The sequence below is a fragment of the Dermochelys coriacea genome, chromosome 1, assembly GCF_009764565.3.
Source record: "Dermochelys coriacea isolate rDerCor1 chromosome 1, rDerCor1.pri.v4, whole genome shotgun sequence".
Classification (NCBI taxonomy): Eukaryota; Metazoa; Chordata; order Testudines; family Dermochelyidae; genus Dermochelys; species Dermochelys coriacea.
This window is the reverse complement of record NC_050068.2, coordinates 25,393,883-25,418,769: the sequence shown is the minus strand read 5'-3', so window position 1 is coordinate 25,418,769 and position 24,887 is coordinate 25,393,883. Positions and strand designations below refer to the sequence as shown.

Sequence of the window (24,887 nt, the reverse complement as noted above, 5' to 3'; positions counted from 1 at the left end):
GGGTGCTTAGGTGCAGCCAAAGGACAAATCAATAAATAATAATAATAAACAATTATGACCAATTCACTGGTGTCATGATGGCTTTGCCAGTGTTTTCGTTCCAAACCCCCTCTCTGAAGGGGATCTAGAGTAGACCCATGAAACACATTACTAGGGGCTACATCCTTCTTCTGCCTTGCCTTAAGTCTGGAGAATTCTGTGCAGGCAGGAAGGATAGCCACGCCCAAGCTGCACAGTGTAAGGAGAGCTCCTTGTGCAGGTGGTACTGCAGTATCCTCATGCTCCACAATGGCATGCTGATCCTTCCAGAAGGGGAAAGCAATCCCATAAAGCTGGACACTGGATACACTGCTAGGCACCACAAATCCTGCTCCCTCCCTCCCAAATCGGGCTGCATAAACTCCATTTCATCTGGGATCCTGGACAAAAAAGGAGGAATGGACAGGATTTTTCTGTCTTTGAAGCTACGCATTATCCTACAAAGGATTCAGGGTGGAGATTTTTTTTTAATTTAAAAAATAATCGGATGGGTTATTTTAAATGATGTATTTTTAAGACAGTAGAAGTTTAACACTCTAAATAGCTAGCTTCAATTTACCGACTTAAATTGGGCAAAATAATCCTTAAAATACTCAAACTGTATTTAGTGGCATATGTAAATGGGTTAAAATTACTTAAACTTTGAAAAGCCCTGACAGCTGATGCACCGTCAGTACTTTCATAAGGATGTTGACTAGGTTTGCCAACCCGGGACACAATTTTGGTCTGACCTATATCCATGAAGATCTCCTGCTGACTTCAAAGGGTAGTCTGGAGGCAGAATTGAGTCCCCGAGGTCTAAACCTTGATTAAAATCTTTCCTTACAACACAGGCACTGCAAGCACTTCAAAAAATCCCTTAATATGTAACACCCAACAAATTCAGATGGCTGCTAAGGGCTTGATTTAAAGCTAATGGAAGTCAGTGGAAAGTTCCTATTGAATTTAATGGATTCTGGATCGGGACCTTATTTTGTCTTTTTAAAAGCCCTTAAAATACATATACATTTAAATTACCTCAGTCTGGAAAGGCATGTAAACACTGTAAACCACAATACAAATGACCACACAGTCTCTGAGGGAGCCACTGAAGCTCAACATATCATTCCTCAAATGCTTCTAGAAAGAGAGACTTTCTTTTTAGACACCACAAAGAAATGCAAAGGAAATTAACATGCACTGGGCCAAGTTCTGCCCTTGGATGAGTTTGCGGGACTTCTAGTGAAATACATGTGGTTGTGCACAGACTTGGAAAATGGCACGCCTGCCTATGCTTGGGATTTATTTGCTTCTGTTGATTTGTATTTAGGGCTTGAACAGAGAGAGGGCCAGTGGTGGGGGATGGATAGGGTTAGCACTTCCTCGTATGTCAAACTTAAATTAATACATCTCAGAGCAGATTTAAGGACAGGAGAGTTCCCCCTTATTGAATATTTGCTGTTCCTGCTTTGTATCACAAGCTTGATGTAATTGGAATGTGGAGGTTTTTTTAGTGCATGTATTTTATTTACAGTGTATAAAGAAAGTTATGAACTTGTAATAGAGCAATCCCCTCCCACCCCTTGCAGTTATGAAAGGGATGACGTTACTAACATACTTTTGTACAAGCCAAGCAGGGCTCAGACTAAGCATAGCTCAAGTTACTTGTCACTCTAGGTATTTTCTGGAAACAGATAATTCATTACTGTAGGTTTCAAAGTGGAGATGGTCTGCCTACAAATATGGCAGAGACTATAAATGTCTATGCTTGGTGAGCAACACAGCCAGTTTAATCTTTTTATACCTTCCCTCATTGGTCAAACATTTGTTTGAGATGTCTGTGCAGGAAATGAGCACTGATGTAAAATGATGCATGGCAATCTTTATTAATCAGTATAATAGGGTATATTAACACGCATAATAATGAAGCAGAGCTCTGTGTAAGCACAAAAGCATGCCTCTTTCACAGTCAGAAATTGGTCCAATAAAAGATCTTATTTCGCCCACCTTGCCTCTCATGTATAATACTAGTAATATACTATCACATTTCTACTCCTATTGATACTAATAAGGATGAAATCAACAGGCTTCTATGGAAATTTAATGTAATAGGGTTCTATAGAAAATATTATAAAACAACAGAATTTAACTGAGAATGAGATGTTTTCCATAGGTGTTTTGGAGTGTTTGTTTTCCTTTTAAATAACAACAATCCTATAGAATTCTATAGCAGGGACATAATTCTCTAGAGAATGGCACAAATGTTCCATAGAAAGGTTATAATTTACTGTTTAATTCCATCAGCTATTTCAATACATTCTTATTAGGTGTGTGCTCTATCTGCACAGTACATCTGTTCTTTCAACACACTTTACCTTTTGTAAGGCAGTAATTTAAGTGAATCTCTCTGTAGCTGACAAATAGACAAGTCACTTGGGCAAAAACCCCAGAGCTTGTGAATATGCTGAACTGCTGAGATTTCAGAATGTGGCATTGCACATTTTCACAACCCTTTAACTTTTGATTAAAATCTCTGACATTAAGCAATAAATCAATTCTTGGCTTCTCTATCAGTCTCTGCCACTTTTTAGCTGATTCTAACTCTTGATTTGAGGTTCAGATTCATCATTCCATGGTCCAAAAGTATATGGAAAGAGTCTAATATATTTATTATCACTGTGAAGATGTAAGCTTACCCTGGCAGACCATGAATGTTTTTTTTTAAGATAAACTACAAGAAAATCAACTTTGTATTCATCCTGTGGATGTCACAGCTGTGACAGAAGTTTTAAAATGTTCAAACCTGGGAGAAGAAATGTTTTATGCCTATCTGTATGGTTATAAGTGCATAAGCTACAAATCGTGCACTAGTGTATTGTATTGTTTTGGCTAATGTGCATGCTCAGGCTGATTTCATAACCGCACTGAGTAAAATTGTAAAATAATTCAAAGATATGTTACCCACTGTCAAAGATTTACAGCCAGAATTGAAATACAACAATTTAGTTGTCGCATTTTCACTCTGAAGTCCAGCATTTTTACCATTCTTTGTTCTTTCCAAAAGAGATTCAGCAATATGGATTAGGATTGATTTTCTTTCCCCAGGCAAATCCTGAAAATCCATGGCATTCCCATGTAACTCACGTTACTATTAATAAATTTGTATCCAAGAAGGTATTGCATAGAAAGATGGGGTTAGGGTCAACCAGTAACGGGCAGGAAATTTTGGGAGGGGTCTGCCTGATTTGGACAGATGATCTCTGTTTATTGCTCTAGAAAGAGGTAGAACTACTCCAAGGTCCCTGCCAGTATGATGAAGAGGAAGATACTTTCTCATTTCTAAATGTGGCAATTACTTCATCCCTGTACATATAAGCAGGAATTACCCAGACCCATGTAATCCCATTTGCATTGTTGCCAAGTCTCGGTGATTTGTGTTTTTCTGACAGCCCCAGCTCCTGGATACATGTGATTATCTAAACAAATCTCAGATTTCATTTTAAAAAGTAAACATTTAACTTTCTTGGTTGCAGAGAAAACATGGAAAGTGACTCCTAAAGGCTAACAATACCAAGGCAAATAAAAAGAACCCAAACTTATTATTGTAAAAAAAACTTAAAATTTTTAAGACAATCTCATGATTTTTTTGGGTGGGGGGAGCTGACTCATAATTTTTGAATGCTTGGGTTGGCAATACTGCAATTGTACTCTTGGACTAGGGTGACCAGGCATCTTAGTCTGTTCTAATGTAACTGGGAATTTGTCCCGGTGTTAGTGGAACTAGCTGGGATATCTGACCACCTCTGCTGGCTCCAAATTTTCCCCAGCTCCTTCCAGTCTGTAGCAATTCCCACTCTGCCTGTCTCTACTTGCCTCACTCCTCATATTTTATACCAGCTCTCTGCAACATCCCCTACCTCAATGCTCTATCAACAGCAGCTTCTCCTTATTGATCCCATTATGTGGTACCATAAGGGAATCCCATCTCCTATACAACCCAGTGACAATTCCTTTCTTCCTCTTAAAAATCACGCCCTTTCACTCCTGGGCCAAGTCTCTCTCAAACCATAGCTCTTCTAAAATCTGAGCCACATGGATTCTGCTGATACCTTGTGGGGCACAGAATTCCAAAGGTTGATTACCCTGAGGGGGGAAAAAAGTCTCACCTCGCAAGTAATTTATACTTTAGTGACTCAAAGAGCAATGGACTACAGTCAACTTTTTCCAACCTTGGGTGATGCACTGGCTTCAAAGGCAGTGTACATGTTTTAGGGGAGAGACCTCAGTATTAATGCAAAAATGATATTAATTATCTCATAATAACTTATTTTTTATTAGATCATTACAAACTTTCATGGAGGATAAGTCCATCAATGGCTATTAGCCAGGGGTGAAAGGAACTTAAAGGACTTACCAGTACTCCAGAGTCCTGATGAGGGGGCGGGGCCTCAACTGGAAGAGGCGGGGCCTTTAAATCCCCAGGCTCTTTAAATCAGGATTTAAAGGGCCTGGGGCTAGGGCTGTGGGAGCAGCAGCTGGGAGCTCCGGGTCCTTTAAATCACCCCCTGAACTTCCAGCTGCAGAGGCAACTGAGAGCCCTGGGGTTCGGGGGTGATTTAAAGGGGGCTATTTAAAGGGCCTGGGGCCATCGCTACCGCCCCAGCCCTTTAACTTGCCACTGGAACCCCGCTGCCGCTACCCCAGGACTCTGGCAACAAGGCTCTGGGGACAATTTAAAGGATCCGGGCTGGATTAACTTTTTGTGGGCCTATCGCCAAACATATTTGAGGGCACCCCTGGGGAAAGAAGAGGCCGGGGCAAGAGCACAGCTGGGCATGGTGGTGGTGGGGGGGAAGGATTGGTCCCCAGCTGGAGCAAAGCAGGGGCCGGGGCAAGATGAGCACAGTGAGGCATGGGGGAAGAATTAGTCCCTGCTGACTGGAGCAAGGCAGGGGCTGGGGGCAAAAACACAGTGGGGCAGGAGCTAGGGTTGGTCCTTGGAGCAAGGGAGGGGCTGGGGGTAAACTGCAAGGGCAGCAGGGCTGGGGAGGGGGTAAACAGGATCCCCTACACATCCCTCTGCCTATATAGAGCAGATACCTACCTTCACCCTGGTTCTAGCCCATTCTCTTTGTCTCTCTCTGCACCAAGCTGAGGGTGGGGGTGCACTGAGAACAGGGCTGGGGATGCAGGGTCTGGGAGGGAGTTAGGGTGCAGGAGCAGGCTGGGAATTGCAGGGTCTGTCCTAGAATGAGGGAGGGGGCTCAGGGTTGGAGCAGGAGATTGGGGTGTGGAGCGCTTACCTGGGGCAGCTCCCATTCAGTGAGAGGGGTGCAGGTGGGTATGTGGGGTGGGAGAGGATGTCGGAGCTCCCGTTTGGTGCTCAGGGTGGGGATGTGGGGGGTGCAGGAGTCAGGGCATGGGGTGTGGGAGAGTGCAGGAGTCAGGGCAGAGGGCTGGGGGTGTGAGCTGGGGTCGTGGGCTGAGGTCGTGGGGGTGTGAGGGGGGTGCAGGAGTCAGGGTAGAGGGCTGAGGGTGTGGGCTGGGGTTGCTCCCAGCTCCCTGCCCTGAGCGGCTCATGGCAGGGGGCTGGAGGGGGTATGCCCTGATTCCACCCCCTTCCCCAAGGCCCCGCCCCTGCCTCTTCTCTGCTTCCTCATGCCAGCAAACAGCTGATCGGCAGCAGGGAGAGAGAGTGAGAGGGGGAATGCAGCATACTGGGGGAAGAGGCAGGGGAGAGGGGAGGTGGGCTGCAAGCTTCTGCCCCCATAGGAGAGAGCAGGAGGCGGAGAAAAGCGGCCAGGGCCCCTTCTGAGCGTGGGCCCTTTAAATAGCCGCTGGAGCCCCACCACCGCTACCCCAGGGCTCTGGTGGAAATTTAAAGGGCCCAGGGCTCCAGCTGCTGCTGGGAGCCCCGGGCCCTTTAAATTGTCGCCTGGGGAAGCCGGTCCACCCCGGTACGGCGTACCAGCTCTTGCCGGTACGCCATACCGGGGCGTACCGGCTTACTTGCACCTCTGCTATTAGCCAGGATGGACAGGGATGGTGTCCTTAGCCTCTGTTTGCCAGAAGCTGGGAATGGATGACGGGGTGGATCACTTGACGATCACCTATTCTGTTCATTCCCTCTGGGGCACCTGGCATTGGTCATTGTTGGAAGACAGGATACTGGGCTAGATGGACCTTTGGTCTGACCCAGTATGGCCTTTCTTATGTTCCTAAACTTGTTTACACGTTTACTGAATATTAAGATATAGCTACAAATATGTTATAGCTAGGATGCTTGGAAATATAACAATACACCTGTTTAGCTAATTATATTACAAAATGTTAAAGCTAATCAAAGAAATTCAGGAAGATTTCTACTCCTATTTCCCAAGGACAAGCAAACATCAAGATGACAAACCATGTAAAACATTCATGTTTTGGAAGAAACCTGAATATGATTGGAATGTAGGGTGTGTTACCAGAGCGATACATCTAGGTACCGTGGGTTCTACCAACCTCCACCCTCTTGCAAGACAACTTACTTGTGTTCTTAAAACTTTCAGAGAAAATCATGTTGTTGGAGATGTTTTAAATTTTTGTTTATTTCTTAAATGTTGAAATGGCAAACACCTTTGGAGATGTATGTTTGCAAAGATATCTAAATGTAGGAATAGTAAGATGTTTAATATATAAATATAGCAAGGTCATTTGATGCTATAACTATGTACTAATATAAGAAGCCATTTAAGTATAGAATATTATATTAATAGGATGCTAATTAATTACTGGCAGTGTGCAAGCAAACCATCATCCAACTCCAGAAGACAAGAATCATCTCTTCTAAAACTATGACAAGAATTAACACGTTTTTATATTATTTAAGTTGTAAAAAAAAACTTTCTAAAGGTTATTTAATTTTAAAAGACTGTCTGGAGAACTGAAATCTTTTATATAAAGAACACGAGTGTTTGGACTTTTTCAAAACAGAATTTCATTTTCTTAAACAAGCCTGTGTGTTTTCCTGTAAATTTCCTAAAAATCGGAAGGAGATGCATTAAAAGAGTCCAAAGTGAGCACCTCTCATACACACATTTCCTGCTATTCTGCTTAGACAGCAAACACGCCACAACTTATGCTGTGTATCTCTACAGGCAAGCTGCCACAGACAATTAAGAAAAACAGAAAAGACTCAAGAAGAAACCAACACAAGGAAGACCTCCCCAAACTTCAACATGCACAGGTGAGAGAAGTTAACTAAAACACTGACAACGGATTAGATTTCAATTCATATAATGATTTTATTGGGATACTGAAATGTAATTGTAACGTAAAATATTAACAGCTTCTCCTGATAATCACCAGCTGGTTAGACATGTATTGCTGGAGAGGAGACGGGATAAACATTGGTAATCAGAGAAATAGTGGGATTTAATTACACTTAGGATTCTTAATATTTGTAAAAAGAAAAGGAGTACCGGTGGCACCTTAGAGACTAACAAATTTATTAGAGCATAAGCTTTCGTGAGCTACAGCTCCGATGAAGTGAGCTGTAGCTCACGAAAGCTTATGCTCTAATAAATTTGTTAGTCTCTAAGGTGCCACCGGTACTCCTTTTCTTTTTGCGAATACAGACTAACACGGCTGCTACTCTGAAACCTGTTAATATTTGTAATTGTCCTGTTCTAAGATAGCTTCTTTTAATTAACTAATTTAAATATTTCCTTTGATTTCACAGGATTTAGTTAAGATTCCTTACTTTGCCCAACTACAAACTGCTTAGTTATTAACAACAACCAGACAGGCTTTGCTTGCCCTTAAGCACTTTTTTTTGCCTGTTTATCCACAGTTTTAAGTATCTAATAAGATACTAAAACTGAATTTACAATAATTTGGGATAATAATATATTTTGTCTTAACTTACCAAAAAACAGAAAGCACCCCACCATCGCCCAGGGAATCCATTCTCAAAGGTGAAATCTCTGCTACAAGACCTCCATAGAACAATATAATATAGGAGAGATCGTAATGGAAGTATCAGTATTATTATATTTGTTCTCTCATGTGTGTTATTTTATTTAATACTTTCTCTTTCTTTTTTCACTAGTAAAATGACCACAATTAATAACTGTGATTATTTTGCTTGGTCTTAATCATGGTATCTCCTAAGATACAAAAAGAACCTCTGTGACTAAGTAGGGGGAGTTACACCCATAATATGGCAATAAAAGAAACAATTAGTAAGAGCTGGCCTACCCTTTCTCTAAACAAGTATTTTTAGTAATGTTTAAAATAAAATTACATGGCGCCCAACAATTAAAATGACCCCCCTATACCACACAATGTGTTCAGAACCTTGGAAAAATCAGACCACTTTTATTTAATGCCTAAGTGCAGACTGGATAGGAAGATACTATCCCCCTCTCTCACTCAGTCTTCTTAGCTGTACTACCATGATGGCTTACAAGGGGCAGAATCTGTGTGTAGGCTTTATGGGAGTCAGTTGGTCTTTTGGAGGAATTTGAATGAGCAGAGAGTGGGAGTCTGGCACATTGGTATTGGGACTTGAGTTCAATGGTTAGGACTGGACACATTGGAGCCAATCATGAGAGGTACCGAGGACCTCTTAGTGGGTGCAGTGCACTCTCAACTCCTACAATGGGACCTGAGGGGGCACAGCTCCTCTAAAAATTGGGCCCTTTTATTTATTTATTAATGGCAGAGGATCACCTCTGCAATATATTCAGTTATTTCTGCCTTCCTGCAGAATGTACCGGGTATAGCTCTAAAAGACCTAAAGCTTAGATTCCTTCTTTCCTCCCATGAATTTAGATACAAGACAGAAGAATCTATTCCTGTCACACTGTAGAAGAAGCCATATGCACTCTAATATAGATGTGTGAGTTTGCACTTCCACACAACACTTTTGGGGACAGTGTTCACAAGGCTCCTGAATGATTACGTTGGAACCATATTCGATCCTCTTCCCTAACACACACATTTTTTTAACCCATGTTTTCAAAAATTGTCTAGTGTAGTGCAAATTATGCTCCTCATAGAAGTTCCTTAACAGAGGCTAGAAATGGGACTGTGAGCAAGACTGTATGGACAAATCGGTTCCAACAAAACTAACCAATTTCCCCCTGTGAATCTTTGTCCTAAAACTAAACCCAGACCAAATCTTTACTTAGTTTTTTTTTTAAAAGGATAATGTAACATGACGTATCATTTTTGCCTCTGAAACCCCAAAATACCATGGGAATGGCTGTTTATTCCAGTACTTTTCACATGACTGGAAGCAAAAATGCCAGAAATCTCAGGAGTTAGCCTGTTATTGCAAAATTTTTTAGTTATTGACTCTAAAGATTCAGACTGAGGCGTCTGAACTTTTGGACGTTATCCTACCTGAAGTGAGCTGCTGAATCTATAGAGGTTCAAAAGTTACCTGCTTTAATAGTCTCTCAGCATTCTGGTGTTAGATAGCTCCGTTTACTCATAAAGGTAATCTAGGTTATGAACAGCTGACATGCATAATTTGTGCATATTTGTGACATCTGGCAGTGGGAACTACGTTCCAAGTCTGATACATATTTCAAGAATGTGTGAATTAGCTCAAACTCAGGCTTCCTGGGTTATAACTGAATCTGATCAGTGAAAACATATGCAAAATTTTAATAGGTTTGTCATTCTTCAATCTATCAATATTTATTTGGCTAGATCATTAAACTACTCTAGAAACAAATATATTAGGACACTGATTCTGCTGAATGTGTCTTGCCAAAGCTATCATGTTAAAGGAACCATGAGGAAATCCATCCTAGTATTTTGTGTACTATTTTTCCACTTGTTATATTTATATGCATATAAATATGCAGATACACATTCATTATGGTTTATCATACAGAATACACACATACACACTTCTGAGGAAAGACTGATTAAAAGAACTATCTATGATTTGCTTTAACAAAAACTAAAGAGAGAGAGGCAGGTTAATTTTCTACAAGTATCTGAAGGGAGCAAATGCCACTGACCAAGGTTAACTGCTTTGGGTGGTAAACAAAGGGTATAATTAGCAACAATGGAATGAAAATAAAAATGGGAACATGTAAACTGAATATCAGGAGAAAATTACTGTCAGTGAGATCTATCAGTCTCCCAAGATAGGTATGGATTCCCCATTGATTGGTACATTTAAAACTAGACTGGACAAAGACACAGTTTCAAGACAGTACAGAATATACTGTACTTAATAGTTCTGCACTGGCCTAGGGGTTTGGCTAGATGATATGACAGAACTGTCTATTCTATGAAAGTCTCTACTGCACAGCTTTTGTATAGCTAACAATAGCAGGGACTGTAACATACATCTAAAGCTGTTTGAAACACTTAACACTATCATTTAACAATTAGCCCTTAAATGTACATAAAAGATCTCAACTCCAATATTCTGATCTTCTCACGTTCGCTGAACTATTAGGGACCTATTATCTCCCCTCTGCAGGACTCCAGTGACTCCTGCTGAAGTTCCATGCATTGGGGCCTGACCCAATCCCCTCTGAAGTCCATGGTAAGACACTTATTGACTTCAACGGGAGCAAGAGCAAACCCTTAAGGAGGCTAGGTTGTCAGACTGAAGATCTGCCATACAGATCTGAGAGCAAAATGTGGTGCACAGTCTTTATGGGCCGAATTCTTTGCTAAACTGTCACAGCCTCATTGACTTCACAGGAGTTTTGTCCATTGACACCAGCAGAAAACAAAGTCCCGTCTCTCTGTGTATGTTTACGAGAAGGGAGGTTTACATGTATTGATTTTACAGCAGCTTCTTATTTCACTCTTGAGCAAAGTGGAATGAGAAACAAAAAACCACGCAAACAGAAGGAACAGGTCTATTATTATAACTGCTTGAGGTTTTTTACCTAGTACACAGAAGCAGAAGGAAGATGGGCAACCTAGTGAATATGTTGGTCGTTCCTGTACGAAATCCCCTCAAAACTGCGGAACAATTTCATGAACCAGTGCCACAGTGGTTAAAGCAAAAATCAACCACACACAAAAATGTACACACCTGGAAGCCCGAGTGTAGGTCAAAAGATCAGAAGCCCTACTTGCTTCCAATTACTTAATGAAATACTTTATTGGTTTCCATTACCCACCCACCCCCACCCCCCCACAAAATATGAATGAAAAAGGCCTTTCCATCTTTATCACTTAGGTTAAAGCAGGGATGAAAGTAAGTCGAGTGATTTACCGGTACTCTGGGGCCAGCTCTGGCCCCCGGAAGGGGCGGGGCCTAGGGTGGAAGGGGCGGGGTTGAGGGGGTCAGAGCCAGCCCCAGCCCACCCTGTAAGGTAAGTGCCCCCCCCACAAGGGTAGCAGCAGTAGCCCGGGGCTCTGGGGGCTATTTAAAGGGTCCGGGGCTCCCCTCTTCTACCGCCCTGGCCCTTTAAATAGCCACCGGAGCCCTGGGGAAGCGGCGGGGCTGCGGCAGCTATTTAAAGGACCGGGGTGGCAGAGGCAGCTGGAGCCCGGCCCTTTAAATAGCCCCCGGAGCCCCCGCTACCCCAGGGCTCTGGGGGCAATTTAAAGGGCCCACGGCTCCCCGGCTTCTACCACTCCCGTCCTTTAAATAGCCACCGGAGCCCTGGGGAAGCGGTGACGGGGCTCCAGTGGCTATTTAAAGGGCCCGGGCGGTAGAAGCAGGGGAGCCCCAGGCCCTTTAAATAGCCCCCGGAGCCCTGCAGTCGCTACTCCAGGGCTCCAACAGCGGGGCTCTGGAGGCAATTTAAAGGGCCTGGGGCTCCAGCCACTGCTGAGAGTCCCAGGACCTTTAAATTGCCCCTTGGGGAAGCTGGGCTGCCCTAGTACGGTGCACTGGCTCTTGGTGGTACGCCGTACCGGCTTACTTTCATCTCTGGTTAAAGTAATCCTCACTTTCAAAACGCTGGGTGCAGTCGCTAAATACTGACTGGCCAGTTTCTGACATGACCACACTTTATGTACTTTTCAGTACTGTTACTGATTGGGTGGAAAACCACAGCAGAAGGTTTGTTGATGGCTCTGATTACCATGCCTCCAGCAAAGTGGTCACAGAAGGTGAAAGTTCACCATCTTCCATTTACATCAATAAACATGAACAATTCTTAACCACCCTCAGAAATCAATTCCCACCATACATTTGCCACATGCTCTTTAACTAAATGAATTGAACTGCCCCTTCCAATCTGCATCAGAGAAATAAAAACTATCCTAACCCATAATGTGGAAAGATTGAAGGTGAAGAGGGAGTCACACTCACCATTACATGTGCAGCGTACATTTCTGTAGAAACGGGGACATACAAAACTAATTCGCGCTGTGCTATAGGTCATCAGGGAATGGGAATCAATAGACAGGCTTTGTTCACAGTGCTGCTCCTGACAATCCAGTCCAGAACAATTCTTCTCCAAGATAGCTGAGATGTGAATCACATTTTCTAAGTGTCTCCTTGCATTGGTAAGCTTCTGAATCAAATAAGCAGGCTTATAAAATCCACTGTTGTGCATCTGAACTGCAAACAGCATGTCAAGCTGATTGGTGCCTGCCACAGGCTGAATGCTGATAATGTGCAGGCTATCTTGTTTCTTCGAGAGCACAGCATTTCGCAAGGTGCGCCTGAACCCATGCATGTGGATCCCCACAAAATCTTCAGGGGAAACGTTCTCAAATCGGATGGTGACCGTGTTCTGCAGCATTTCTTGTATCAGCTGTTCCATGTGGACTATAACATCGATGGGCACTTGGAACCGGCCATCGCTAACTGACACGTTTAGCGTGTACTTGCCGTTATCTAGCCCTCCCAGGGCAATGATCTTGCCATCGTGGCTGTTAACCTTGAACAGACTTTTCTGCTCTGACTTCAGGGTATAAGTGAGAACGTCATACACATCTTGATCTGTGGCATGAATCTTTCCAATGACACCCCCTGGAAAGTCATCTTCCATGGTGACTATAAAAATCTCCAGTGGAATGGCTGTTGGTTTGTGAATGCTTTCTTCAATAACCCGCACTTGGATGTAACTGTGGGATACCTGTTGGGGCTTCCCAGAATCTTTAGCCTAATTTAATTTGGAAAGAACAAGCACACACATAAATCACAGTCAATAGTAACAAATCCTCACTCTTCCTCCTCCTCCCTACTACTATATTTATAAAGTCTGTCATCCTGACACTCTTTTCAAAGCACTTTACTAACTATATTCATAAAGGAACAACTTGGCCCCACATTGCAATGCTGCCACCTCTGATGTGAAACACAAAAACACCTTAGGGAAATGAAGAAAACTGTATCTAAATGAACTGCAGGAGGAAACAGACTGAAATGCGACCAGAATACCACAGATAGAACATGTACTCTGGTATTAAATGGACTCTTCAATTACCACAAATGGTCAGGTTTTTTATTTTAGTCTCATTCCCATTTGAATGGTGGCCCCTCCTGCGCATCTGATGGAGCTCTGGTTCAATACTGACTCAAAGAAGAGAGTGCAACCTACTTAATCATCAAGACTGATTTCTGCAGCAGCTGGGCATGCTTCAGAAGTTTCTGATCCATCTTGACCCTGCTTAGCTTATGAGGGTCTTAGAAAGTTAGGGTTGGCATTTTTAATACTGCTTTCTGTATTGCTTTACCTAAATCACTCAAGAAACATGCTTGAAATAAAGAAAATTTATCACCCTCCAAAGATGAAATAAGATGCATGTTTTATTACTAACAATAAAATATGAGAGTAGAACTGAGCTTGGACAGCTGACTCTGTGACCCAGAGCACATATGATAGCATCATTTTCACTTTTTAGGGAGAGCAATAGAGCAGGTCTGACAAAAAACTCAAGGCCCTCCTGACAGAAGGCTATGCAAACTTGGATCAATGTCCTTTTTGTGCAGTAATAAAAATGCTCCATTCAGCTCACTATTAAGATTTACTACTCACTCTGAAGGAGAACAGAACAAAAGAACATAGACCTGCCACTTGATCCGAAGATCTTTATTGGAGAATTGAATGTGATTATAAAAATCAACAAGGAAAAAGAAAAAAATATAGAATGCTAATAAGAATTATATATATACCTTCAATAGGAGCAATGTGTGCTGAGCACCTCTGAAAATCACTCCGCCTCACCCTGAATACGGCTGGAAAGCCAAAAAGGTAATTTTGTTGACCTGTCCCTCCTCCAAATTTAATTTTAATAAAAACTACAAAGGAGGACTGGTGGTAGAGTGGAGAGACGCTCTTCCTTCAGCTGCCCTGAACTGTCAGGTATGCTGTTGGGGTCCAAATACTCCAAATAACATTAAAAATGTTTTAATTGTAGAAGCCCTTAAATAAGAAAGGAATGCGAAGGGTCTATTAAGCCTCCAAAAGTCAACCACAATATTTTTCTATATATTTTGATACATTTTAGACTTTGATGTCTATCTTTTACTCCATTTATATCACAGTCATAGGTACATAGCTAAAATTGCAACCACATTTCCATTACATATGCTATTTATAGCCTCACCAGAACTTTGTTTAGGAAAATTAGTTTGGCCTAAAAATTGGCAGTTTTATAATAAAGGCTAGGGAAAGGGTTTTTATTTTTCCTATAAGGCTTGAGAATAAAATTGGTTTCAGTGCTTATGAGTTTTAGGTTTGTTGCAGAATGACACCCAACTGTTTTCCCCCTGTAAATCATGAAGAGAAGCAGACAATGAACTTTTGAGTTAGATGTCACAAAAATTATGGTTATGGTCTGGTTATGAAGCTCCTCGGTAGTGACTTCTATTTGCAGCCCTTTTTTCATCTCCCTTCTAAACTAAATAAACTTGGAAAATTTTCATGAGTTTTTGGTCTGTTTTGGAAAATGTATTACTAGATTTATGGATTTAGGAACCAGTGTGATTTCCTTCCCTATAACAATATTTTGTTGTTGCTCTTTTTGTTGTGTGTTTATATGTGCAGAAGGTATTTTTTTCCTGGATATTCTATTCCCCTACTTTCCTTCCTGAGCTTTTTTAAAAAATAAATGAAAATCTTAAATCATACGCTTGCTACTCACAAATCCCATTCCATACAAATAAATTGGTAAGGTGGCTGGTTACCTATTTATATGAAATTGGGTTTGTGAGCAGTGAAAGAAATGTAGTGTTTTGTGCACTGTACGTTGCAATACACTATATTGACTAACTGAATAAAATCAATTAAAAACAAAACAAACAGGCAACATAAAAACATAAAAATAATGGCAAAAATGACATGACACTAAGAGAATTTTCTTGGTTTGTGCTGATGTGCAATAATAAGGCCATACCTGCACACAGAGCATATATTCAGTTGCTACCATGTGCTTGAAGATAACTGCAGATCTCAAAACTCCATGTGGGTCCAACATAAATTCCTCCTCTTCATTGCCAGTCAGAATGGTAAACGTAAACGGGGGGCCGTTGTGAAAAGAATCGTTGTCTGTCACTACCAGCTGCAAAATGCTTGTGCCCACTGGCTTATTCTCCTTTATGCATATACACAGCGTATTAAGAGAAATTACAATGACATATCTCACCATATTGTTAAAATAACATTCAGAATACACAGGAAAATGGTTTTTCCACAGTAGTTCCCCATAGTTTTTACATTCCACCCCATTGTGCTCCAGTTACACACATGGAACACGATTCACTTGGCGAGAAGCATAGAGCTGACTGAGAGCAGAATTTGACACAGCATCTCTAGAGAGGTGTCCAGGTTTTGGGCCTTTTTTTTTTTAAACCACCACTGTATCTATTACACATGACCATTCATACACTGAATAAAGTGAAAAAACTTTAACCTCTTGTCTGCTCATCACCTAGCTTAGGGTTGGGCAGCCATTGGTATATTTGGCAGGACCAATATGCATTTACCAGGGTGATGCTGTGCTTTGCCAGTCAGAACATTTAACTGTCCCCAGTACTATGAAGGTAATCATATCACAAAGCTGTTTCATAAAATTTTTCATGCCTGCATCCCATTGTGATGCAATGTTTATGGTTTTCCCACAGGACACACCGAAACAGATAACATGGGGTTGCCAGAGATTTAGATTCTCTCCCAACTCCGCCCCCAAAAACCTACCCCAAATCGAGCTCTGACCCTGTAAAGGGAGAAGTGCTAGAGACTCCATGAAGTCCCTAGGGACTTTGCAATTGCTCTTGATTTTATGGGGAAGGCACTGAGATACCACAGTGATTGGGGGCAGTATAAAACTCTAAGATAGACAGATAGATCCATCTTCACAGTACAGACATGGAATATACTAGTCAAGAGTGCAGAAACTCTTCAGGAGAGTATGGGAAATGGAAATTCCAGAAATTCTTTCATTTTCTTCTCTCCTCTGATCAAGGAGGGCTTGAACCCTCTGTTTACAATTTGAACTAATTCTTTGTCTAGCTGTGGGACAGGCAAGAAAGACAAGAGAGCCCTACATGGCAGCTGGAACGGCTACAATTGCAGAAGAAGAATAAAAAACATTTCTTGAACAAGGGGAAAGCTTCTTCAGTAGCTGGGATAAGTGGTAAAATCTGTGGCAGATTCTGAGGAATCTCGTAAACAGAGTCCTGTCAAAGAGTTCAGAAAAACATGCCTATCCTTTGCTTGAAAGGAGACAATTTGATATACCTTGGGCTGAACAAAAGTAACTTAATGGTAACCAAATGCTTTCATACTTAAAGATCAGATCAGTTTTTGATGTGCAGGATAAACTTACTTGAATTACAGCTGTATAGTTGGCTGGTGTAAATATAGGGCTATTATCGTTCACATCAGAAATGTCTATGTTGACCGTTACAGATGATGACATAGGAGGGATGCCACTGTCTCTTGCCTGAATAACTAGTGAATATCCAGACACCTGCGAAAAGGTGAAAACATTAAATCAATGCGAAAGGGGTCCTAAATTTCAGCAATCATTCCTTCCACGCTGTGTGCCACGTACCACATTCTGTGGAAAGCTGTCTCACCTCATTACATGTCCTGCCCTTTGTATAACATTTCCCTGTTTAGTGCTTCACTGTGTCCCAAACTCTGTTTTATAAGGCTATCAATAATCTGAATGGTGTCACCATATTAAAATAACTGCACCAGACGATGCATACTATAGATAATGGTACACTTCGAAAACAAACTGCATGGTGCCTTGCGTATAATATGCAAAATCAGCCATTACAACTTTAACTTACAAGCAAGCACAGAGAATACTTTGAGTTTCTTAGGCGTCTACTGCAACATTTTGGCCAGATTCCAGTCAAACCGGGATTTTAGGAATGGGTTCCAAGACTCTTCTGTACATGATTTCTGAGAGCATGTCTCATTATCTATCTAACATGAAACATTTCTAACATGGCATTTGCAAAGTACTAACATAAAGTTCATAGAGAGGTAGTCTAAATGATTTGAAAAACACTTTCAATGGCTAGTAACACCCGTGCCTCTGTACCCCCTGGCTTGGATAGCTAGTTTGCAGCTGGATATCATCTACCTGCCACTAAAAATACAGATTTTTCTTGGTACTTATTAGAAACAGCCACACAATACATGTTATTAGGGGAGCAGTTGTCTTTATGCTTTTGGGACATGTCTTTATCTTTGACGATAGCACAAACCACAGGGTGCCTGTGGCATTAGGTTTAAAACATCACAACAGCACCTGGGGAATGGCTTTTCTTATTTCCCTCTCTTCTATGACAGGTTTTGGCTGGTTCAGAGTTGGTTGTTGTCTTGGGATTTCTTCCGACAATTTTTTTTTTTTGGTTTTGTCTTTCTGTGCCCTCTATCACTCACCTTGGATTTAAGAACTTAACCTGTCTGTAGGTTTGAAATGAGTACTGTTTCTTCTTCTGAAAGTTTAGCCTATACATTTTTTTGGTACAAGAATGAGGAAGCCCTACATTGATGTCCTAGAGTATATCCTATATTCTATGTATTTCAGAATTGGGCTTGCTGTATTGTCTCCGAAGAACATCAGAGACAATGGGCCAAATTCACTACTGATGTAAGCAGGTGCAACTCTGCTCACATCATGTAATTGCCCCTGTTTATACCTGTGGTGAACTTAGTCCTACATGCATGTTTATATAAAGAACCTGTGTGTGTGTGTGTGTACTTTGCAGCTATACTAAACACAAACATTAAATTAATGCAAATTAAAAAATTAAGGCTATACAGTTAAAAATATACAGCACCTATCTAGCCTATAGACCACAGCACAGCAAAGAACAAACACATGCACTGACCACATGACGTCTGTGTCCTTAGCACTCCGAGTACTACCTGCAGAGATTTCCCTATGTGTTGTAAGATTACTGAAGTCATGTAACTTTCTCCTATGCTCACAATAACACTAGGCAAACCATCTTTGTTTGTCAAATGCTGTTATTTGAGAGGTGGGTGAAATGGTGATAAGTTGTCTTGGGTGAATGTTGTACTGGAGTAAACAAAGCAATGGGGTCTCTCAAATATAGCACCCTATTACTACCTCTATAGCTTGGCCACTTCACAACATAACCTTGCTAATAATATTTACACACATTGCCAATTCAAAGTTGAGGTCTTGGCTCTGTGCCTGGTGTTACTGTCTAGAATGTGTTACAATCACCATTGTGTATGTGTATGATAGAAACAGGGTGGCAGCTCATTAACAATACAGCTTTCTGCATTGTCACGGGTTTGTTTTCTTTAATCTTATCTGATACCAGTAGAGAGGGGAACATTTGAAGCTCAGTTTGCTTGTAGATAGGACTGGGGTGAAAGGAGGGAATTGGGCAATAATAGAAATAGATGATAGAATATTTTGTAGTGCCAACTGCAGACTACATAAATGACAAGCCTGCAGTCATGCAGAAAGCCAGCAGCACAGCTGAAGTCAATATACATATGCAATTTTTAGTAAGTTTAGAAGAAAGTCCAGCACATGTTATCTTACCCTTTCTCTGTCCAATTTCTTTTTAACCTTTATAAGTCCCAAAACAGGATCAACTGAAAATTCATTGTCCCGATCACCATTCACTATGGAAAAATGAATCTGGCCATTGGCAGGACTATCCTGGTCTTCTGCTATCAACTTTTTGAGAGAAGAATAAAATTAAATATACAAATTAAGAAATATTTCTATGGTACAATAAGAAATCAAAACCCCAAAGGAATAACTTTACATTCCGTCAGGTTAGTAGATATAACTTACTGGACAGTGCATGTTTGTCTAAAAGTTCTCTCATCACAAATTTGGAATGGGAAGATTATTTGCAAGGGGCAAGCCAGTGCGTGTGTTATACAAGTCATATGAAGCAAGTACCAATGAGCTCTTCGTATCGCTGCATACAATCATACATTTTGTTTAAGCCACATAGAATCATAGGGTTAAAAGGGACTGTAAGGATCATTTCGTCTAACTCCCTGCCAACATAAAATCATAGAAAATCATAGACTCATAGAACTGGAAGAGACCTCGAGAGGACATCTAGTCCAGTCCCCTGCACTCAAGGCAGGACTAAGTATTATCTAGACCATCCCTGACAGGTGTTTGTCCAACCTGCTCTTAAAAATCCCCAATGATGGAGATTCCACAGCCGCCTTAGGCAATTTATTCCAGTGCTTGTGATCCACTATGACCCCCAGATCCCTTTCCACAGTACTCCTTCCTAGGCAGTCATTTCTCATTTTGTACGTGTGCAACTGTTTGTTCCTTCCTAAGTGGAGTACTTTGCATTTGTCCTTATTGAATTTCATCCTGTTTACTTCAGACCATTTCTCCAGTTTGTCCAGATCATTTGAATTTTAATCCTATCCTCCAAAACACTTGCAACCCCGCCCATCTTGGTATCGTCTGCAAACTTTATAAGTATACTCTGTATGCCATTATCCAAATCATTGATGAAGATATTGAACAGAACCAGATCCAGACCAATCCCTGCGGGACTCCACTCGTTATGCCCTTCCAGCATGGCTGTGAACCACTGATAACTATATGCAGGATTTGTTATGTCTAAACCATCCAAGACAGATGGCTATCCACATTTTAGAGAGAAGTTATTTTAGAAAATTTGTTGACGCTCTAGAGTAGGATTTTCAAAGGCGTTAGGTGACTTTTAATGGCAGCTGGATGCCTAACTCCCTGAGGAGCCTTTGAAACTCTCAGCCTTAAAATCTTTTAATGCTTCTAGTTTTCACAACCTTTCCCTACTAAAGCCAGATGTCTCAGATACAGTAGAAGGTGTTGTGATTTGAGGTATGCTATGTTGTATTCCATCAGGGCTAGATTCAAACACTTTTTATTTCACTGGAAAGCCATAAATGTTGCCTCTCCAATGAGAAACATTATGTGTTTCTATCTCTGATGAGCCATGAGACACTGGACGTCACCTGTCATGGGTCCAGGGCAAAATTATGCCGAGGGTGGAGTGCAAAACTGAGAGGAAAAAAGAAAACATTTTATCTTGCGGGTTCTTTTTTTGGAGGGGCTGGGGGAGGAAATGGCAGTTGCTTTGAAAGTTGATTGGCGGTTTGGAACATTAAAAGTAATTCTAGAAGAGACAGAATACTGGACAGATGGCAGGTGAGGTGGTCAAAAGGTGCAGTGGCTATTATAGTTTATCATCTGCACAGCCACAGAATGATTTTTTATTATATGCTTATGCATATTATAGTTATTTATCGCAACACCTTGTATTGACTTTCTGTCTGAAATCATATACATTATACTCACCATGATCACGGAATCACCAACGGAAGCATCCTCACTGATAACTGCACTATAGGCCTCTTGATTAAATTTTGGTGCATTGTCATTAACATCCGTTACATTTATGTTCACTGTAGTAACAGCACTTAGGGCTGGCGTACCTCCATCTTTTGCTTCCACTCTTAGGTAAAAGTCTTTACACATTTCATAGTCCAGAGCTTCAGTTACAGAAATGGATCCTTTGAAAGAAGAGAGGGAATGTTAACAGATCTAAAGAAGCAAACTCTGTGAGCAGTAATATTATCAGCGTTAGTGGTAGCCAAAAAATTATAGAATAGAATACATTATTTAGCACCATTGCAAAATACCACATGATGTTACTGAAACAATAATGCCAGCAAATCCAAGGAAAATGTACGAGACATCCGCATTTCTTCTTGTATAAATTAAAGAAAGATATAATAACTTGAGCTTACATATCACTTCTCACGACAGGACCTTCAAGTGGTTCAGAATGATTAATGGCACCACTAAAGATAGCTTTTATTACACCAGTGCCATAGATGGGTAAACAGAGAAAGTACAGTTTAATGACTTGCCCGGGCTCACAGAGAGTCAGTGGCAGAACGGGAAATAGAATCCAGAAATCTTGATTCACAGCTCAATGTTCGGAACCCAATAAACATTCTGGCCAAAATTTTCTAACCCACATGGCTAACGACACCTAAATCTATCTTCAGCAGCCTAAATACAGGAGGTCTGATTTTTCCATAGCATTAAGTACCCACAACTCCACCTGGAGTGGGAGCTGTTGGGTAATCATCAGCTTTGAAAATCAGGTTATTTTTGTTTAGGTGCCTAAATATGGACTTAGAAGCCTAACTTCAGGCAACCAGGTTTAACAATGTTGACCTCTATCTCACAACACTGCAGGAGCAGAATTTCTCTTTGTCCAATGATTTGAATATATTTTCATCTTATTAACTTCATGTACCAATGCTACCCTTAGAAGATAATCACTTTACATACAAGTCATTAGGCAGAGGTTTTTTTGCACTGAGTAAAATGCATTGAGGGAAGTACCATTGGGCACTAACAGGAAGGGCTGAGTAGCAACCCCAGCCAGATGAGCATTACTCCCCTTTTGGCATGACTTGCCAAGAGCAGGAGCATTGAAGAGGACCTGTGGAGAAGCCTGCACTTGCTAGCAGGAAGTTCCCATTGATAAATGGCATGACTGAGAGGGATTATTTTTCAAGTCCTGATCAGGCATGTTACATCAGTACATGGTTGTCTGGAATCTCAGCTCCTGCATCTAAACTGGTAATAATGAAGCTGTCACACATTAATGAATAATTAATGCTATTTTCTTCTTGTGCGATTAAACTTCACCTCTGTCTTTTATTGATTTATCTCCTTGGCTTCACTGTCAAATGCAAATTTAACAATATTTAAGTATCTCTTTCCATGGTGCTTATGTATAAATTCACCTACTCCTCGCTGAAATAAACTGAAGTTAAAGCACACTTCCATTAGTTATTTTAAAAAACCCTTTAACGTAAGTGAAGAGTTTCCATAGAGAGAAGGGGAATTTTTTTTATACAGTATAGCGGATGTGAGATAACGCGTCATGCTGGGTATTTCTAGGCTAAAAGCTACATTTATAGCCACCCATAAACAACTATTACTTTCAGCTTTCACATTACAGATCAATCACGTAAGAACCTCAGGTGGCAAGTCCATATGGCTCTTCCTGAATATTGTGGGATGAGGGAATCCTGACTGAGAGAGGTACAGAAAGAGATGACAGTTCACTGCTGTTACTTAATGGGGATAATGAATAGATCCCAATCAGGAAACTGAAGCAGCAGAAGCCGTTTGGAATACCCTGCGTTTCTGGGTATTTCTTTGAAGAAGCCAAGCAGTCTGCTATTTTAAAAACTTATTACACATAATAAAAGCATAAAAGGTTTAAGCCTACTTTCACAATCCTGTAGATCAGAAGCAACCTCACTGAAGTCAGTGCAGTTCTACAGGGTTATAAACGTAAGGCCAGAAACAAGCCCTTAGTGCTCTGTCCATTGATCAATCTTCTCCCAATCTGCTGAGCATCAGCAGCGAGTCACATTTGGGTAGCACAGCCAGTTAGTTCTTAAGGGCAGGATCACAGAGCCTTTGCTCACACTGGTGAGCACTTGAGTTGCTCCACTGGGCGTAAGTGTTCATGAGTGTGAGTAAGGGCTGCATAGTTGGGCCCCAAGGACTAGTTTCTGCTATCCATACTCAGAGCCTATAACATCCCAGGCCACTGATTCATGGAGTAAGGTACTATCCACTTGAGTACCTGTGACTGAATCTGGCCCTAAATCACACCACTCTTTTTCATGTGGAACTTGTTTAAAACTAATTCCACAATGAAAGGATCTATAGCGCTGTCTTTGGAACTCATTGAGTTCTACAGGTTTCCCCAAAGCACTATTAATTAGAGAGACGCTTTTCGTGCGTGTTGTATTACAAACCCGTCTTTGAGTTGATCCTGAATTTCCCTTTTTCATTTCCAGACCTGATGAGGTAGGTAATCTCTGCATTGGTACCAATGTCTTTACTTGTTGCGAAAACAGCCAGTATTTTGGTGCCAGGTGATGTATCTTCAGGCACTGTAACAAGGTAGTCTCTTCTCTCAAACACAGGAGGGTTGTCATTAATATCCAGCACTGTAATGGTAACTGTGGCAAATGAAGACAGGGACAACACAATGCTCTGGTCTGATGCTTTTACGCTGATGTTATAGGAAGGCTGCAGCTCTCTATCAAGTGGATGCTCCAAAATAATGATCCCTGATGACCTATCCACAGAGAAGTAACCATCTGCGGAGTCCGCTAAGGAATAGACCACCTTTCTATTCACACCTGAAAGAGAAGCAAAGATGAATTTAAAAAAATGCTTGAAAGCAAAACAATTGCAATTGTGGTGCTCATTTCTCTAGCACACCATGGGATGTAATGGTGATAGTGATCGTGGGGGTCGGAAAGTTGAGTGGCCTTTCTTATACCAAAAATCCCCGGTGAGCAATCTGTGCAATCCTTTACACCTGACCATAGGATGTTGATTCAAAAAGCATGGTAACCCTTTAGCAAAACCAACCGGCAATGCAGTCCAGAAGCAAGGCCCAGAACTGAGAACCAGTGACTACTGAGATCTAACCCATTCTCTGGTGCTGACTCTGTGGCCGTGAACAAGTAAATAACATTTCCATCTCATTTTCTCCATTTGTATAATGGTGATATTAATACTCACTGACTTCACTGGGGTTTGAGAGATTAATTAGCTACTATTTGTAGTGAACCTTGAAATGTAAAGTGATGAGGGAAAAAAATGTTGTTATAGTGCTGTGATAAATGCTTAGGGTCCAGTCCTTACTAAGGTCACTTCAACTTGAGTTTTGCCTGAGTAAGAATGGGCTCTTATGTTGGGCATAGAAGAATTCCCACGAATGATAACAGCAGCAGTTGTGCATCTATTTCCCCTTCTATCCCATGTTGTTACTACAATATTCCAGTAGTGACTACTTAAATCAAGACCAGGGCCTCTGCTTTTGAGCTATATATTGGACAGACCTTGAGAGACACAGTTGCTGCCCTGAAGAGTTCATAATTTAAATAGATAAGAGACAGACAGAATATGCTGAAAATGCATTGCCTCAGAGAACATCTTGGAGAAATAGTAATGTACATATGGAAAAACAAATACAGCAGAACCCCTTTATCTTATCTAATTTGGAACAGCGCTGATCAGATAATCAAAAATTTGGATAATGTAGAGAATGGGGAAGCGCGAGGCTGCATCACCATCTAGTGGCCACAAGAGACTGCCAGCTCTTGGACCTGTGCGTGGCGGTTGTTCGGTTAATACAAAGAGCTGGATAACGGCGGTTCAGATAAATCGGGTTCTAGTGTATAGCTCAGGTGGCAAACTGCGTTCTTTCACTACCAACTTTGCCTTCATTCCATTGCATACACAGTATGAAAGTTAAAAATGTGTGTTGAGGAACAAAACATTGTCTCTATAGGTTGAAATTTGTCAGATGGGATAGTTACATCACCCAGTGCCAGCAACAACATGGACATTTTAGAAAGGAAAGTCTTTCT

The 24,887-nt window shown here is 41.3% G+C and overlaps 1 protein-coding gene across 8 annotated transcripts in view; it reads right to left on the bottom strand.

The window, feature by feature from the left end:
* The window catches only part of FAT3 (FAT atypical cadherin 3), a 576,249-nt gene that overhangs the window by 46,249 nt on the left and 505,113 nt on the right, over window positions 1-24,887 (bottom strand). For all 8 annotated transcript variants that reach the window (XM_038409118.2, XM_043504135.1, XM_038409148.2 and 5 more), the window contains 6 exons: window positions 23,259-23,648; window positions 20,764-20,978; window positions 18,985-19,122; window positions 16,771-16,914; window positions 15,340-15,537; window positions 12,305-13,103 (listed from right to left, as the gene is read on the bottom strand). In XM_038409118.2, coding sequence (XP_038265046.1) covers window positions 12,305-13,103; window positions 15,340-15,537; window positions 16,771-16,914; window positions 18,985-19,122; window positions 20,764-20,978; window positions 23,259-23,648 — 1,884 coding nt within the window. The remainder of the gene's footprint in view (window positions 1-12,304; window positions 13,104-15,339; window positions 15,538-16,770; window positions 16,915-18,984; window positions 19,123-20,763; window positions 20,979-23,258; window positions 23,649-24,887) is intronic.